Source organism: Microtus pennsylvanicus, chromosome 13 (assembly GCF_037038515.1).
Source record: "Microtus pennsylvanicus isolate mMicPen1 chromosome 13, mMicPen1.hap1, whole genome shotgun sequence".
Lineage (NCBI taxonomy): Eukaryota > Metazoa > Chordata > Mammalia > Rodentia > Cricetidae > Microtus > Microtus pennsylvanicus.
Genome location: NC_134591.1, coordinates 26,889,852 through 26,904,161, shown reverse-complemented (window position 1 = coordinate 26,904,161; position 14,310 = coordinate 26,889,852). Strand labels below are relative to the sequence as shown.

The following is a 14,310-nucleotide window of genomic DNA, read 5'->3' as shown; positions in this document are numbered from 1 at the left end:
TCTCAACCATACACAAAGAACTATAAAAAACTGGATAAAGCAAGAAGGTGGAGAGGTGGTCTTCACTAGGAAAAGCATACCAATTGACTATCCACTGTTAAATAGTCAGTCCTGAAAACACACATACAAATAACATTGTATGGACTGAACAGGTTATATTCAGAAATACATGCATATACATATATTTATGCCATAACGATTAACAACAACAAAAAAAAATAAGAGGTCATAAGTTTGAAGGTGAGCACAGAAGAGTATATGGTAGGTTTGAAGGAAGGAAAGGGAAGAGGAAAATATTGTAGTTATAATCTCATAAATTAAAAAAAATAGCTGCTTCTTCTGGAAAACACCAAATGGCGGATGACGCCAGTGCAGCCAGAGGGGCCCGGAGGACCGGGGGGGGGGGGGGCAAGATTAGGAGGCCGTGGTGGCTTCCGCTGAGGATTTGGCAGCCATCTGAGGGGCCGCAGCCGTGGTCGAGGCCGTGGCAGAGGCCGCTGGGCTCGCGGAGGTAAAGCTGAAGACAAGGAGTGGATTCCCATCACCAAGATAGGCTGCCTGGTTAAGGACCTGAAAATCAAATCCCTAAAGGAGATCTACCTGTTCTTCCTGCCCATTGAGGAGTCTGAGATTATTGACTTTTTCCTGGGAGCTTCCCTAAAGGATGAGGTTCTGAAGATCATGTCCATGCAGAAACAGACTAGGGCAGGCCAGTGGACCAGGTTCAAAGCTTTCGTCACTATTGGGGACTACTATGGTCACATAGGGCTTAGTGTTAAGTGCTCCAAAGAGGTAGCCGCTGCCATCCGAGGGGCCATCATTTTTGCCAAGCTTTCCATTGTCCCTGTGTGGAGAGGCTACTGGGGTAACAAGATTGGCAAGCCCCCACGCTGTTCCTTGCAAAGCGACAGGCCACTGTGGTTCTGTGCTGGGCGTCTCATCCCTGCCCCCAGAGGCACTGGCATAGTTTCCGCTCCTGTGCCCAAGAAGCTACTGATGATGGCTGGCATTGATGACTGCTACACATCAGCCAGGGGCTGCACTGCCACCCTGGGCAACTTTGCCAAGGCCACCTTTGATGCCATCTCTAAAACCTACAGCTACCTAACCCCCCGTAATGCATGAAATAATTCCACAGCAGTTAGGATTTAAAAGGGTATTTATTTTGGGGGGTAAAACTCACGAAACACCAACCATCAGGAAAGGAGCCTAGTCGCTGGAGAAGGAGCGGGAACCAAGCACCGGAACCAAGAGAGCGAGACTTGTCGCTGTTTTTTAAAGATAAATAGACCACGCCCCAGTGGGCTGGTATTTTAGCAGCTATTGGCTGAAGGAGTGGAAGGCGCTCCTGCAGCACAGTGGGCTCCTACTTCAGCGGCTATTGGCTGAAGGAGTGGAAGGTCCTCCCGCACCCCCCCCCCCCACCTCTGGAAAGAGACTGTGTTCACCAAGTCTCCTTATCAGGAATTCACTGACCATCTTGTGAAAACCCACACCAGAGTCTCTGTTCAGAGGACCTAGCTCCAGCTGTGGCCACCACATAGGGTTTTTAAACAAGAAAAATAAAAGTGAATTAAGTCTGTTAAAAAAAAAACTAAAAAAATATATTGCATAAAATTCAATGAAACATTATTCTTTAAAAAATTATTACTGAGCATTAGTGTTGTGTGACAGACTTTTCCCAGGGTTATACAACACACACACACATACATACACACACACACACACACACACACACACACACACACACACACACACACACAACTGTATTCATCCAGAAAGGGAGCTTATGACACCAAAGAAGTAATAATTGCACCAGTGTCCTCAAGATCAAGACTCTTCCTAGATTTTGTTCTTCCAAACATGTGACCTTTTGTTTACCTCCTGTTTACCAGGGGACCTCCTGGACCTCCTCTCCCCTCCTGGAGGAGATGTTTCAAGTTGGAGAGAATGTTGTAATGTGGAGAAACAAGCTACACAACTAACGACTGAGCAATCTCATGCATGGGATAACTCCCTTGTTTTCATGCTAGACAGTGACTCATGTACAGTGCCCGTGGCTCCTGGGGCGAGAGCAATGGAGAAAGGTGCAGAGAGGAGTCCGGAGTGCCCCGGGGAGGTGGCAGCAGTGAGTACAGCTGTAAGGACTTTCCTTGCCTGGTGGTTCTGTTCAGGGCTCTTCTCCTCGTCCCTGTCCATTTACTCACCTCGGGTCAGTTTTTAAATTCCATGTCTCATATTATCATCAAGAATATTCTAGATACTGGTGCAAAATTGGGGGCTGAGATATATTCATTCTCTCTCTGACTTACATGTTTCAGAATAACAACCATAACATCCAAACATTACCATTCTGAAGCAAGTCTACACATGCCTTCCTTACCTGTGATACCTGGCAATAGCACTTGAAACACAGTTGAAAGGGTTTTTCCAGCATCTTGGCAGTTTGGAGCCAAGGGATACCAGAAAGTCACACCACACAGCAAACGTCACAGAGTGACAGCTACCACTGAGACAGAAGAGAGATGGCAATGGGATGGGCAGAGGGACAGGCTTTTACAGGGTCTTTGGAACATGAGCAGGGAGCTACTGGAAAAGTACAACGTGGCTGGAAGTAATACTTGGCCATTAATGCTGAGTCAGAGGTGCAAGGATTCTTAAGTCTCCAGATCAGGGGCAGGCCAGGGGCAGGCCAGGGGCAGGCCAGAAGCAGGCCTGTTTCCCTATACTAACACCTTCTAAAATGGTGTATGATAGAAATCTAAGACAGCAGGCAGCACCCAAATTCACCGTCCTCTCTTTCGGTCACTGTACTTGGGGAGAAAGCAGCAGAATCCTATCTGAGGATATTTGCGCTTTAGTGAGTTCATCTTCAGCATAGTGAGTTCATCTTCTATCATGCTTGCAGTTTACCATTTTAATTATTTGTCCATATGCATTTGTATCACTTACATTTTTATGTCTTGGCGCCTGAGAGATGACTCGGCAGGTAAGAGTGGCGCTGCTCTGCCAGCTCTGCCAGGCATCTTGGTTAGATTCCCAGCAACCACATGGCGACTCACAACTGTAGCAGCATTAGTAAAAATCCAGAGACAGATATTGGGGTTCAACCTGAAGGGCCAGAAAAGCAAAACAGCCGGCCACTGGTTCTTACCTCTGCCTCAGTCTAAATGGTGATCCTGCCTCCAGGAATCTCAGAATGAGGCTGAGTCTGTGAGGTGTCTTCTTCAATCTTATATTCCTCTCCAGTGCCTCCATGACATCCAGCTGTAAGGCAAGTCTATAGGGCATTTTTTTAATTAGTGATCAGTGGGGGAGGACCTAATTCATTGTAAGTGGTGCTACCCCTGGGTTGATGGTCCTGGGTTCTAGAAGAAAGCAGGCTGAGCAGGTCACGGGAAGTGAGCCAGTAAGCAGCATCCCATCATGGCCTCTGCATCAGTTCCTGCCTCAGGTTCCTGCTGTTGACAGAGGTCTCTATCCTTCCCAATCCTGCAGCTGTTCAGCCCCAAAGAAACACACCGAGGTCTACATTAATTATAAACTGGTTGGCCTATTAGCTCAGGCTTCTTAACTCTTACATCCTGCATTAACCTGTAATTCTTGTCTTTGTCAGCCATGTAATTTGGTACCTTTTACCAGTGAGGCATTCTCATCTTGCTTCCTCTGTGTCTGGGTGATGACTGCAGACTGAGTCTTCCCTCTTCCCAGAATTCTCCTGTTCTGGTCACCCCACCTCTACTTACTGCCTGGTTCCCCTGCCTATACTTCCTGCCTAGCTACTGGCCAATCAGTGTTTTATTGAAACAATACAGGTGACAGGATACAAGACCACTGTCCCACAGCATCCTACCCTGTTTGAGATCCTGTCCTGACTTCCTTCAGTAGTAAACAGCAATGTGGAAGTGTAACCTAAAGAAACCCTTTTCTCCTTAACTTCCTTTATGGTCATGCTGTTTCTTCACAGCAATAGGAATCCTAAGACAACTAATATCCTAGAATTCTTTTTTTAAAAAAAAAATCAAGCCAAGTTTAACCATCACACCATCTAAGATGTATCCTTTATGTGTCTGTGTGAGTGTGCACCATATGTAGCACTCACAAGAGGGTGTCAGATTTCCTGGAAGTAGGGTTACAGGAGGCTGTAAGTCACCTGAAGTGCATGCTGGGAATCAGACTCTTAAGTACTGAGGCATTTCTCCATCCCCATTATATCACCCCCCCCATTTAAAGTGTTTTTAATTAAAATATAAAAAAAAGAAAAAGGAATAGGATTACATCTCTTTTCCTCCTCCAGCTCCCTTTAGGTGCTGTCCCTCCAACCTCTCTCTGTTTCCCCCCAATTCTCAAGCCTCCTTTCATTGTTGCTGTATACATTTATATGCATGTAGGTATGTATATGTACAAGTATATATAAACACAGCCTGTTGAGTTCATCTGTGTTGTTTGTGGGTAGTTTCAGGACTCACCACTCTCTCTACTCTGTACTGACAACAAGGAGTCTCATCCCTGTGTGGGGCTAATTCTTCCTCCCTTAGCAGTCATTAGCTGCCTGTGATTCTTTGTCTCGGGCTGGTACTCATCCACAGATTTTCTCCCTTCCACATTAATACGTCTGTTGATGTTGCCATTGCTGTTTTCTTTGTTCTCTGTTTTGTTTTGTTTTAGGAGAGACTGTTTCACAGCAGACTTTCTGCCATTCTGGCTCTTATAATTTTCCCACCTGTGCTTGCTAGTTCATTGTCAACTTGACACAACCTATAGTCATCTGAGAGGAACCTCAGGTGGGAAGATGCTTCTGTAAGATCTGGCTATAGGGGTCTTCCTGGTGCCATTTGGCTCAGGCAAGTGCAAGAGTCATGATCCAGTCTGGGCCCTTGCAGTCTGGGCTGGCTGAAGGCCTGCACAGGCTCCACATAGAGCCTCGTGACATGGGGGTGGGAAGGTGCCGGCATAATGAGCAGTGGAGAAACAGGAGGGAAGAGAGAAGCAGAATAGTTCCTGTGCTGTTGTAAGAGGCAGAACTGAAGAAGTGAGGGTGATATTGGGTCTTGAGCTCCAGCCAAGGGCCATGTCTGGGTCCCTGGTCCTACAGCAGCCAGAGTCTCTGCTGACACACCAAAGGCCGCAAGGATGCCTGGGGCCTGGTGCCACCCGCGGCCATGTTGGCATCTAAGGGCTGTGCTGCTACCAGGGCCAGGCTGATATGAGTGGCTTGTGCTGCCACCTAGGGCCTTGATGATATCAAGACCCAAGCTGCTGCCAATGGCCATGTCTGGGTCCATGGCTCTATTGCAGGCAAGGTCTGTATTGATGTATGTGCCTCCTATTATAACCAAAGGCTGTGCAAATACCTGGGGTCTGGGCAATCACCTGAGGCCAGGTGGGTGTCTGAGGATCACGTTGCAGCCAGGGCCATACACATTTTAGAGGCCTGGGCTGCTGCAAGATGCCACGGTGACATCCAGGCCTGGACTGCAACTGAGGGCCATGTCTGGGTCCACGGCCCCTACCACAGCCAAGGTCTGTGTTGATGTCTATAATTCATGCTGCTACCAAAGGCCAGGATCTAGGCCATAACCTGTGGCCATGTTGGTGTCCAAGGACCATGCCACCACCACAGCCATGCTGATCTGAGTGGCTTGTACTGCCACCAGGGGCTACAGTGCTGTCTGGGCCTGGGCTACTGCCAAAGGTCAAGTCTGTGGCCTTATCATAGCCAGGATCTGTGTTGATGTCTGTGGTTCCTGATACCATCGAAGGCCATGCCAATGCTAGGGTTTTGGCCAGTCACCTGAAATCATTTTGGTGTTCAAAAGACATGCTGTTGCTGAGGCCATACTTACTGATCTAAGTGTCCTGCACTGCTACGGGGGTCATGGTGACATCTGGGCCTGGGCTGTACCTGTACCTAGGTCCATGGTTCCACTGCAGCTGTGGTCTGTGTTGATGCCCATGGCCTCTGTTAGCATAGGGCGTCATCGGAATCGTGCATGTTGAAATTGGAGGACCATGCTGATCCTGCCCCACCCTTCACTGGCCCTGGGACACCTGGCCCTTCTCCTCACTGGACACTACAGAAGGAGGCTGGTCCTGCCTTTCATGGGGAAGTTTCCTCTTCACCTCAGCACTTGGGGGGGCGTTGGCCTCACCCCTTACCATGGGCATGGGAGAGCTGACCCCTTATGACAGGGGCCTAGGAGAGCTGGCTACACCCCTTACCTGAGGGGGGCAGTTTTAGTACCCCAGAATGACCAGCTCAGCTACCATCTGGGCCTCAGGTGAGGGCCCACCCTAACGTCTCCCTCATCGATGACCTGCTGTAGCTTGTGAGGGGAGCGGCCCTGTGGAACAACAGCTGATAGCCGCATGATCCCCATGACTCAGGGCAACAGCAGGATATCCGAGAGGAGTTTCAGTGAGGGTCCCCGGTGATGACGGTGTGCCAGAGGCCAGAGGCCTTGAACCAGATTAATGATTCATAGCAATGAATATTTGTGGGTGGGCCGATTGGACAAAAGAGAATTTATCCTGTGTGACACTCTGCAGCTCCCAATGACACAGAATGAATAAAGAGGTGTTGGATAGATGGTGTAAGGTAGTTTTTTTTTGTTTATTTTGTTTTGTTTTTAATTAAATTTGGGGACATTCTTTTGGGGGAGATGCTGCTGGGGTGAGGGGGGATATGGAGGAACTGGGAGGAGAGTGGGATTGGGGTGTAATGTGAAATTTCCATAGAATCAATAAATTATATATATCCATATATATGTACATATATACATATATATATATATACACATACACACATTTATATGTGTGCGTATATACAGATCTGGCTGTAGGCAAGCCTGTAAGGCATTTTTTTATTGTTGATTTTTTATTTATTTCTTTAATTTTTTATTCATTTTACATACCAACCAGTTTCCCTTCCCACCTCTCCCAACTACTCCTCTAAAAGGGTAAGGCCTCTCATGGAGAGTAAACAAGCAAGCCAGGCAGATTAGGTTGATGCAGGATCAAGCCCCTCCTCCCTGCATCAAGGCGGAGTAAAACATCCTACCATAGCGAATGGGCTCCAAAAAGCCAGCTCATAAACCAGGGATAGCTCCTGGTCCCACAGCCAGGGGCTTCTCAAACAGAGCAAGCTATACAACTGTTTCCCACAAAGGGCCTAGTTTGGTCTCTTGCAGGCTCCACAGCTGTGGGTCTAGAGTTTGTGAATTCCCAAGACCTTGGTTCAACTGTCTTTGTAGATTTCCCCATCATGGTCTTAACCCACCTTGCTCATATAATCCCTCTTCAACTGGACTCCTGGAGCTTGCCCTAGTGTTTGGCTGTGGATCTGTGCATTTGCTTCGATCAGCTACTGGATGAAGGCTCTATGATGACAGTTGGGGTAGCCATCAATCTGATTACAGGGAAAGACCAGTTCAGGCACCTTCTTCGCTACTGCTACAAGTCTTAGCTTGGGTCATCCTTGTGGATTCCTAGGAATTTTCCTAGCCCCAGGTTTCCCCCTAACCCCTTAAAGGCTCCCTTTATCCAGCTCTCTCATTGCTCTCCTATTCTGTCCTTCCCCCAGCTCAACAATCCCATTCCCTCGTGTTCTCATCCCCATTGCCTCCCCTCAACCTTCCCCACCCCCAGTTTACCCAGGAGATCTCATCAATGCGTCCCCCTTGTTACCTAGGGTCTCTGGAGCTGTGGGTTGTAGTCTGGTTATCCTTTGCTTTACATCTAGTATCCACTTATGAGTAATACTGCGTTTGTCTTTCCCAGTCTGGGTTACCTCACTTCGGATGATTTTTTTTTCTAGTTCCATCCATTTGCCTGTAAACCTCATGATGCTATTGTTTTTATACATCTGAATAGGAAGTACTCCATTGTGTAAATGTATTACACTTTCTTTATCCATTTTTCGGTCTTGGAACATCTAGGTTCTGGCTATTATGAATAATGCTGCTAGGAACATCGTTGAATAGGTGTCCTTGTGGTATGATTGAGCATCCTTTGGGTATATGCTCAAGAATAGTATAGCTGGGTCTTGAGGTAAATTAATTCCCAATTTTCTGAAAAGCTGCCGCACTGATTTGCAAAGTGGCTGTACAAGTTTGCACTCCCACCAGCAGTGGAGGAGTGTTCTGCTCACTCCACATCCTGTCTAACATAAGCTGCCACCTGTGTTTTTGATCTTAGCAATTAAGACTGGTGTTAAGACTCAGTGTCATTTTGGCTTGCATTTCCCTGATGACTAAGGATGTTGGGGGAATTCCTTCAATGTCTTTTAGCCATTTGAGATCTTTCCGTTGAGAATTTTGTTTAGATCTATACCCATTTTTTAATTGGATTGCTTGGTATTTTGATGTCTAGTTTCTTAAGTTCTTTTTCAGTTCCCTGTTTGCAGGGTTCTCCAGCAGATAGGGCTGAGTGGGATAGTGAATGTGGAGGACCCATATTCTCCACCCCCTCCAGAAACACACTAAGCGGAGAGTCAGGATCTTGTTTCATTGCTTCAGGCAGGAATTTATAAAGGGCTGAGATTGGAGGTGGGAGTCTTGGGATGGGGTGAGGTGGAGAAAGGAATAAGGGCCAATAATGTCCTGCCACGTTAGTGGTGATTGGGCAGAGGCGGGTTTAGGTAGGGCTGTGCTGAGTCACCCATATGTGGAAGTTCTGGCCAGAGACTGGTAGCCAAACTCGAGTTAGGCTCAGGAAGTTACACTGTGCCTCACGAGGCCAACACCTGATGAATTCTGTGAAACAGGAATGTAACCACAGCTCTATTTATTTCCATGACTATTCAGATTAAACTGACTGATGTGCAACTTTTTTGTTGGCTGCTGGATTCATCCATTTGGGCTGTTATAACAAAATACTGCACATGAGAAAACAAATAAAAATGTATTGCTCATAGTTTTGGGAGAGGTGAAGACCAATATCAAGGTTCTTGCTGCTTCATAAAATGGGAGTCTTCTAGCCATGTTCTCACAGGGTTGAAGGGGGCATTTAGAGCCCTTTGGGGTGTCTAAGGACCTTCATGACCTAACATCTCTTCACTCCCTGACACCACTGCACAATGAATTAATTTTCTACATGTGCATTTTGGGAGGACCTATTTTCAAAATTTAACAGTTGTTCTTAAGACTAACGCATATGTTGAACAACTCAAAATCTAATAACTGGAAACCCCAGTTTGTTCTCTTCTGGGTACTTTATGAACACAAATATTATTTTTTACTCTAACTCTACCAAAGTAACAAGATACAAATTGAAAAAAAAAGAATAGGGTTCTGGCAAGCAGTAAGATACCAACATGACCAATTGGCTAATGTGAAGAGACTGAACATACTCTAAAAGTTGAATTTTTGGTTTGTCACACCAGGGCACCATTATAACCTTTATTGAATTTGTTGACAATTTCATACACGTAAAGTACGTTCTGATCACTGTACCCCCAACTTCTCCAATCTGCCTCTCTTCACCTTTCGTTCCACTCCTATAAAACTATGGCCTCCTTTTTGGTCTGAGAGCCAGGATTTGATCAGAATCATCAATATGATGATGAGCTTTGAGCTATTCAACTGAGTCAGGCTCAAGGTACTGAGGAGAAGTGACAGTTGAATGTTCAGTCCCAACGAGAACACTTACATCACACATCACTATCTCTAAGGCTCAGGGATCATTGTGTTAGAGGGGTGGGGAAATAAATGTAAGGTTGGAAGACAGGGAGAGGGTCTCTGAAATGCTGTCCTCTGTGCATAGAACAGCCAAGGCAGGCATGGTCCAGCAGTGTGGCTGCCTGCGATGGACCAACACAAGACTGGGCCCATCAACAGTCAGCCATGGATTGGTGAGAGATCTCTAGGCCTCTCCACTGAAGTATCCACCATAATCTCTTGTCACGACTTGAATTGTTACCGAGAGCAGGCACATCCTGGACTGCCTCCAAGCCTATTGTTGAGACTCCGGTTCCTATTCAGTCATTGTCTTCAAAATATGTAAGAGTGATAGGAGAAAGCGGTTAATGCTCACTGCATACTGCACAGGGCAGCTCTTGAAAGCAGTTTACCCTTTTCTTCTTTAGCTTAACAACAAAAGAGGCCAAACAAAACACGCCAAAATCCAAGCGTTTTTCTTAATAATTACTCAAGATCTGGCTCATACATAAAAATGACAGAAGTGAGGCCTGTGATTAACATTTGGTGAAAGTTGAGGATAGACTTTCCCTGTATCAAAGGGAGAGATAACCAACTAAATGAAGCTTAAGATACATGTGAAGGGTCATGTCTGACCGCCTGAGTCTGATCCCCGGAATCCACATGATAGGAGAACCGACTCGCAGCTCTTCTCTGACTTCTACACACTTGCTGTGGCATGTGCACACCTGCACACACACTAAAGTCCATACATGCATGTGCGTGGCGGCGAATGTATAGACACACAAATGACATTCTGATGATCCACTATGGGCACAAGAGGCAAACAAGGCCTTCAAGAAAGAGGGTTTTACTTTTTTTAAAAATGAACAAAACCTATAACCAAAGGATTAACAGTTTTAAACATCATAGTTTGAAAAGAAAATGTTTCATTCATTTATTGCAGGACAATATTAGTAGGCACAAAATTCAAATCAGGGAGTATATTAAATAACTCATTGGGTTTTTATTACTTAACACTTAAGCCATTTTCTTTTTTCAGAATTCCTGTTTTTCCAATTTTTCATTATCTACTTGGAAGACAGAATATGTACATAGCTTTATGTTGTACATGATGACAAATGGTCCTTGGGTAACACAGACTCTAGGTGGCCTGAAAACACACAGGATGAACTATTTACCTTGGGCACATCTGATCAGGGTTCTAGAACCAGTGACTCCAGCTGGAAATAGAAAGACGGCTGAAATATGATCGGGCTGAAATTTCATAGACTTGCACAATTATTTATGAAGTACAAAAAGTACCGCTTCTGCGTTAGTCACTGTGTCAAGAATCTGTGGATACAAAAGTGAAGATAGCCACACCAAAGGACAATGAAACAGGAAATTGTAACAGTGTGACAAGAGAACGAAGTGTTTGGGAAGGACAGGATGGGCTGTCAGAGAGTGAGCAGATTAGATAAAGGGGAAGGTGGAACAGAGGAGGGGGGGGGGATGGCGTCAAAACCTGAATAGAATCTAAGAATAGAAGCTAAAGAATGGAGAACAGGTATAGTTGTGATGCTTAACATTAGTTGTCAATTGATGGGATCTAGAGTCGCCCAGGAGATGAACTCTGGGCACGTTAAAGATTATACTGATTGGGTTTACTGAAGCGGGAAGACACACCCACTGGGGGGGGGCATCCTTATACTAGGATCCCGGACTGTGTAAAAATGATAAAGTGAGCAGATTCCCCACTCTTCATTGTAGATGGAACTGTGTGCTGGAATGACGTAACAAAGAGCAAGGAATGGTTGAGATAAAAGCACAATGGATCAAGTAATAAAAGTCCTTGATGAAGTCCGAGGGCTAGAATCTGTCTAAAGGACAACCAGACAGAAATGGTTCAGGTAGAGGTTCTCCAAGTGGAGTTTCTATACTAACAGCAATAGCCAAGACTCAACCCAAGAGCAAGAGCATACTTGGGTCATTTGAGAAGTCTGCAAACACATGTTTATTGAAACACTATTCAGAACGGCCAAAATCAGGAATCAGCCTACACGTGCATGAACTATGAATGGATAGAGGAATTGGTATGCATACACATTGGGATTTTACTTAGTCAGAAGAGAAGAATTATCTCACCTGTAGGAGAATGGATGGAGCTGGAGAGCATCATGCTAAGACAGACAGACTTAGAAAGGCAAACACATTTCTCTCATATACAGAATATGGATTAGATGACATTAAAGTACGGGGAGCATTATTTGGGAGGGGGAGGGGTAGCACAAGAGAATATAACGTGGGATAAATGATGCATATGATATGTATATAAAAATGACAGAATAAAACCCATTGTTTTGTATTGAATACACACGAAGGAAAAGACAATACAAATGTATTTTCAGCGACATTTAAATAGCTAAGAAGGTAGATAGTGTAAGTTTATATGCAATTCCAATCGCAGTGAAGGAAGGATTCAGGAAGAAGAAGCCTGCTTATGATGATGCTGGAAAAGGCCACTGAGGAAAAGCACTCTTCCATACTGGAGGCGACAAGACAAACGCCCACTCCCCAACTCGACATTCTAAGAGTGGAGGAATGAACCAGGCATACCCCAGGGAAGTAAAACCTACCAAGACCCTGGTCAGGACCCACGAAGTCTCTACACATTGTTAATAACCAGAGCAGGAAGCTCCGCAACATGGGCCCAAAGTTACAAAGACACCAGGGGCTCAACATGACGGCTGAAGCAACTGGTTCATTTACCCTTACAATCAGTTGCTTACTTTCCTGAAATCAGCTTCAGACACGAGCACACTCACTTTACAAGAAGATAGCCCATAGCGGTAACAAAAAGTATCCTACGACAAAACACTAGGCTTCCGGTTCCTTCCTTCCTTTCTTGTTTTCAAATACAACACTGCCAAAAGAGAAAGGGTCAACTCTTAAGACAGAGTAGAAAGAAATGGTAGTGTAAAAATGATCTGATATACGGCAATGAGGCACACCAGCAGTCCTTGAAGCAGTTCGCCTCTGACACACCGTAGCAGTGAACACCAGCCTTCTCAGTCACAGTCCCGAGTGGCTGCATCTGTGGTGATCTTTTTTTTAAACGTTTATTTATTTATTATGTATACAACATTCCTTCCATGTATGCTTGCATGCCAGAAGGGGGCACCAGATCTCATTATAGATGGCTGTGAGCCACCATGTGGTTGCTGGGAATTGAACTCATGACCTCTGGAAGAGCAGTCAATGCTCTTAACCTCCGAGCTATCTCTCCAGCCCATCTGTGGTGATCTTAAACAAAGATCTGTTTTTCACATAGCACACTTTGGTTTGTTTGTCTTTTTTTGAGTGCAGGCATGTAGGGGTGTGCGTGCTATCTGGATTGTAGATCCTGCATCACACGGCGCTTCTTTTATAAACATCTTTGTTTCCCCACCAAGAGTTTCAAAGAGTTTGATTTCTCTAAGTCCATTTTAAGCGTTACAACTTTATTATTTGATTATACTCACTTTTAAAAAAAGTAGAGAAAAAGATCAAAAGAAAGTAAGAATTATCCAGCATCTCTTCACAAATACAGTAGCAGGATTATATATATTCCCTTCTAGTCTTTTTTTGTACATTTACACAAAAAACCAATATCATAAATGCTTACACCTTTCCCCCTCATTTCACAGTATGAAGTGACCATTTCTTTATGAGAAAATACGATTTCTACTTGATTGCTTCATAGCTTAAGTATAACAGGAACATGGTACATCTAATTTTTCCATATTGTTTAGGATATTTTGCCTTCTTTACATGATTCTTTGAATGAATCTCCCATAACTTCTTAAAGAGAAATTCCAGCGTACCAAAGTGCATTCAGTATTTTTAAGCCAGAGATGCAACGTACCAAACTGCCTCCCAGCAGGATGGTGCCAATTTACAACCACAGTCCCATTTGAAGCTCACGGTCATCAGCAGTGTGGGGAAATGGACAGACATCCTCACCAGTCTTCATGGTTGCCAGTGTAGTAGGAGAAATGATTGACAAGGTTTTTGGCTTTGTTCTCTTACATTTCTGCAAGCTGTTGTTTTCCTTCCAGGTTCTGGAAGAGTCCGTATCTCAGTGGAGTGCACTGTCTCTTCCTTACCACATGCTCTTTTCCCGGAAAAGGAGCGAAGGCTACGTATTGTTCCCATTTTTTGTTTAAGCAAAATCTCCCAAAGACTAGAAGTAGTAAGTCTCCTCGTGGTGGCCATGCCATTTCAATGTCTTGGTGGTAAAACAGAACACTGGACCATGTTCTGAAAGGAAGAAAGTCAGCAGAGATGAGCTACAGGCAGTAGAGAGCATGCCAATTACCCCAAGACTTCCCCCAAGACTTCCTAACAAGTCAAAACAAGAAGAAGAAAAAGCATTGAGGTTCTCCAGGTGAAAACAACAACGAGAAGGAGCCTTGAGATTCGGAGTTTACTAAGGATTCACAGGGACACACACTTCTTTAACTCTCCAGATAATTCCCATGCTCACCAAAATTTAAAAACCACTAACTGGGGAGGGCGAAATGGTTGAGGGGGTAAAGGTCTTTGCCACCAAGCCTGGAAGCTTGAGTTCAGTCACTGGGACCCACATGGTGGAATGAGAATCAGCTCCTACAAGATGGCCTTGAGCCTTCAC

The 14,310-nt window shown here is 45.1% G+C and overlaps 1 protein-coding gene and 1 pseudogene across 1 annotated transcript in view; one reads left to right on the top strand and one right to left on the bottom strand.

Annotated features, from left to right (window-relative positions):
- Positions 1-353: 353 nt before the first annotated feature.
- LOC142833809 (small ribosomal subunit protein uS5-like) lies at positions 354-1,544 on the top strand (annotated as a pseudogene).
- Positions 1,545-10,642: 9,098 nt separating this feature from the next.
- The window catches only part of Mtap (methylthioadenosine phosphorylase), a 43,789-nt gene continuing 40,121 nt past the window's right edge, over positions 10,643-14,310 (bottom strand). Inside the window, exon 8 of the mRNA XM_075944880.1 lies at positions 10,643-13,937. Coding sequence (XP_075800995.1) covers positions 13,899-13,937 — 39 coding nt within the window. The 3' untranslated portion in view covers positions 10,643-13,898. The remainder of the gene's footprint in view (positions 13,938-14,310) is intronic.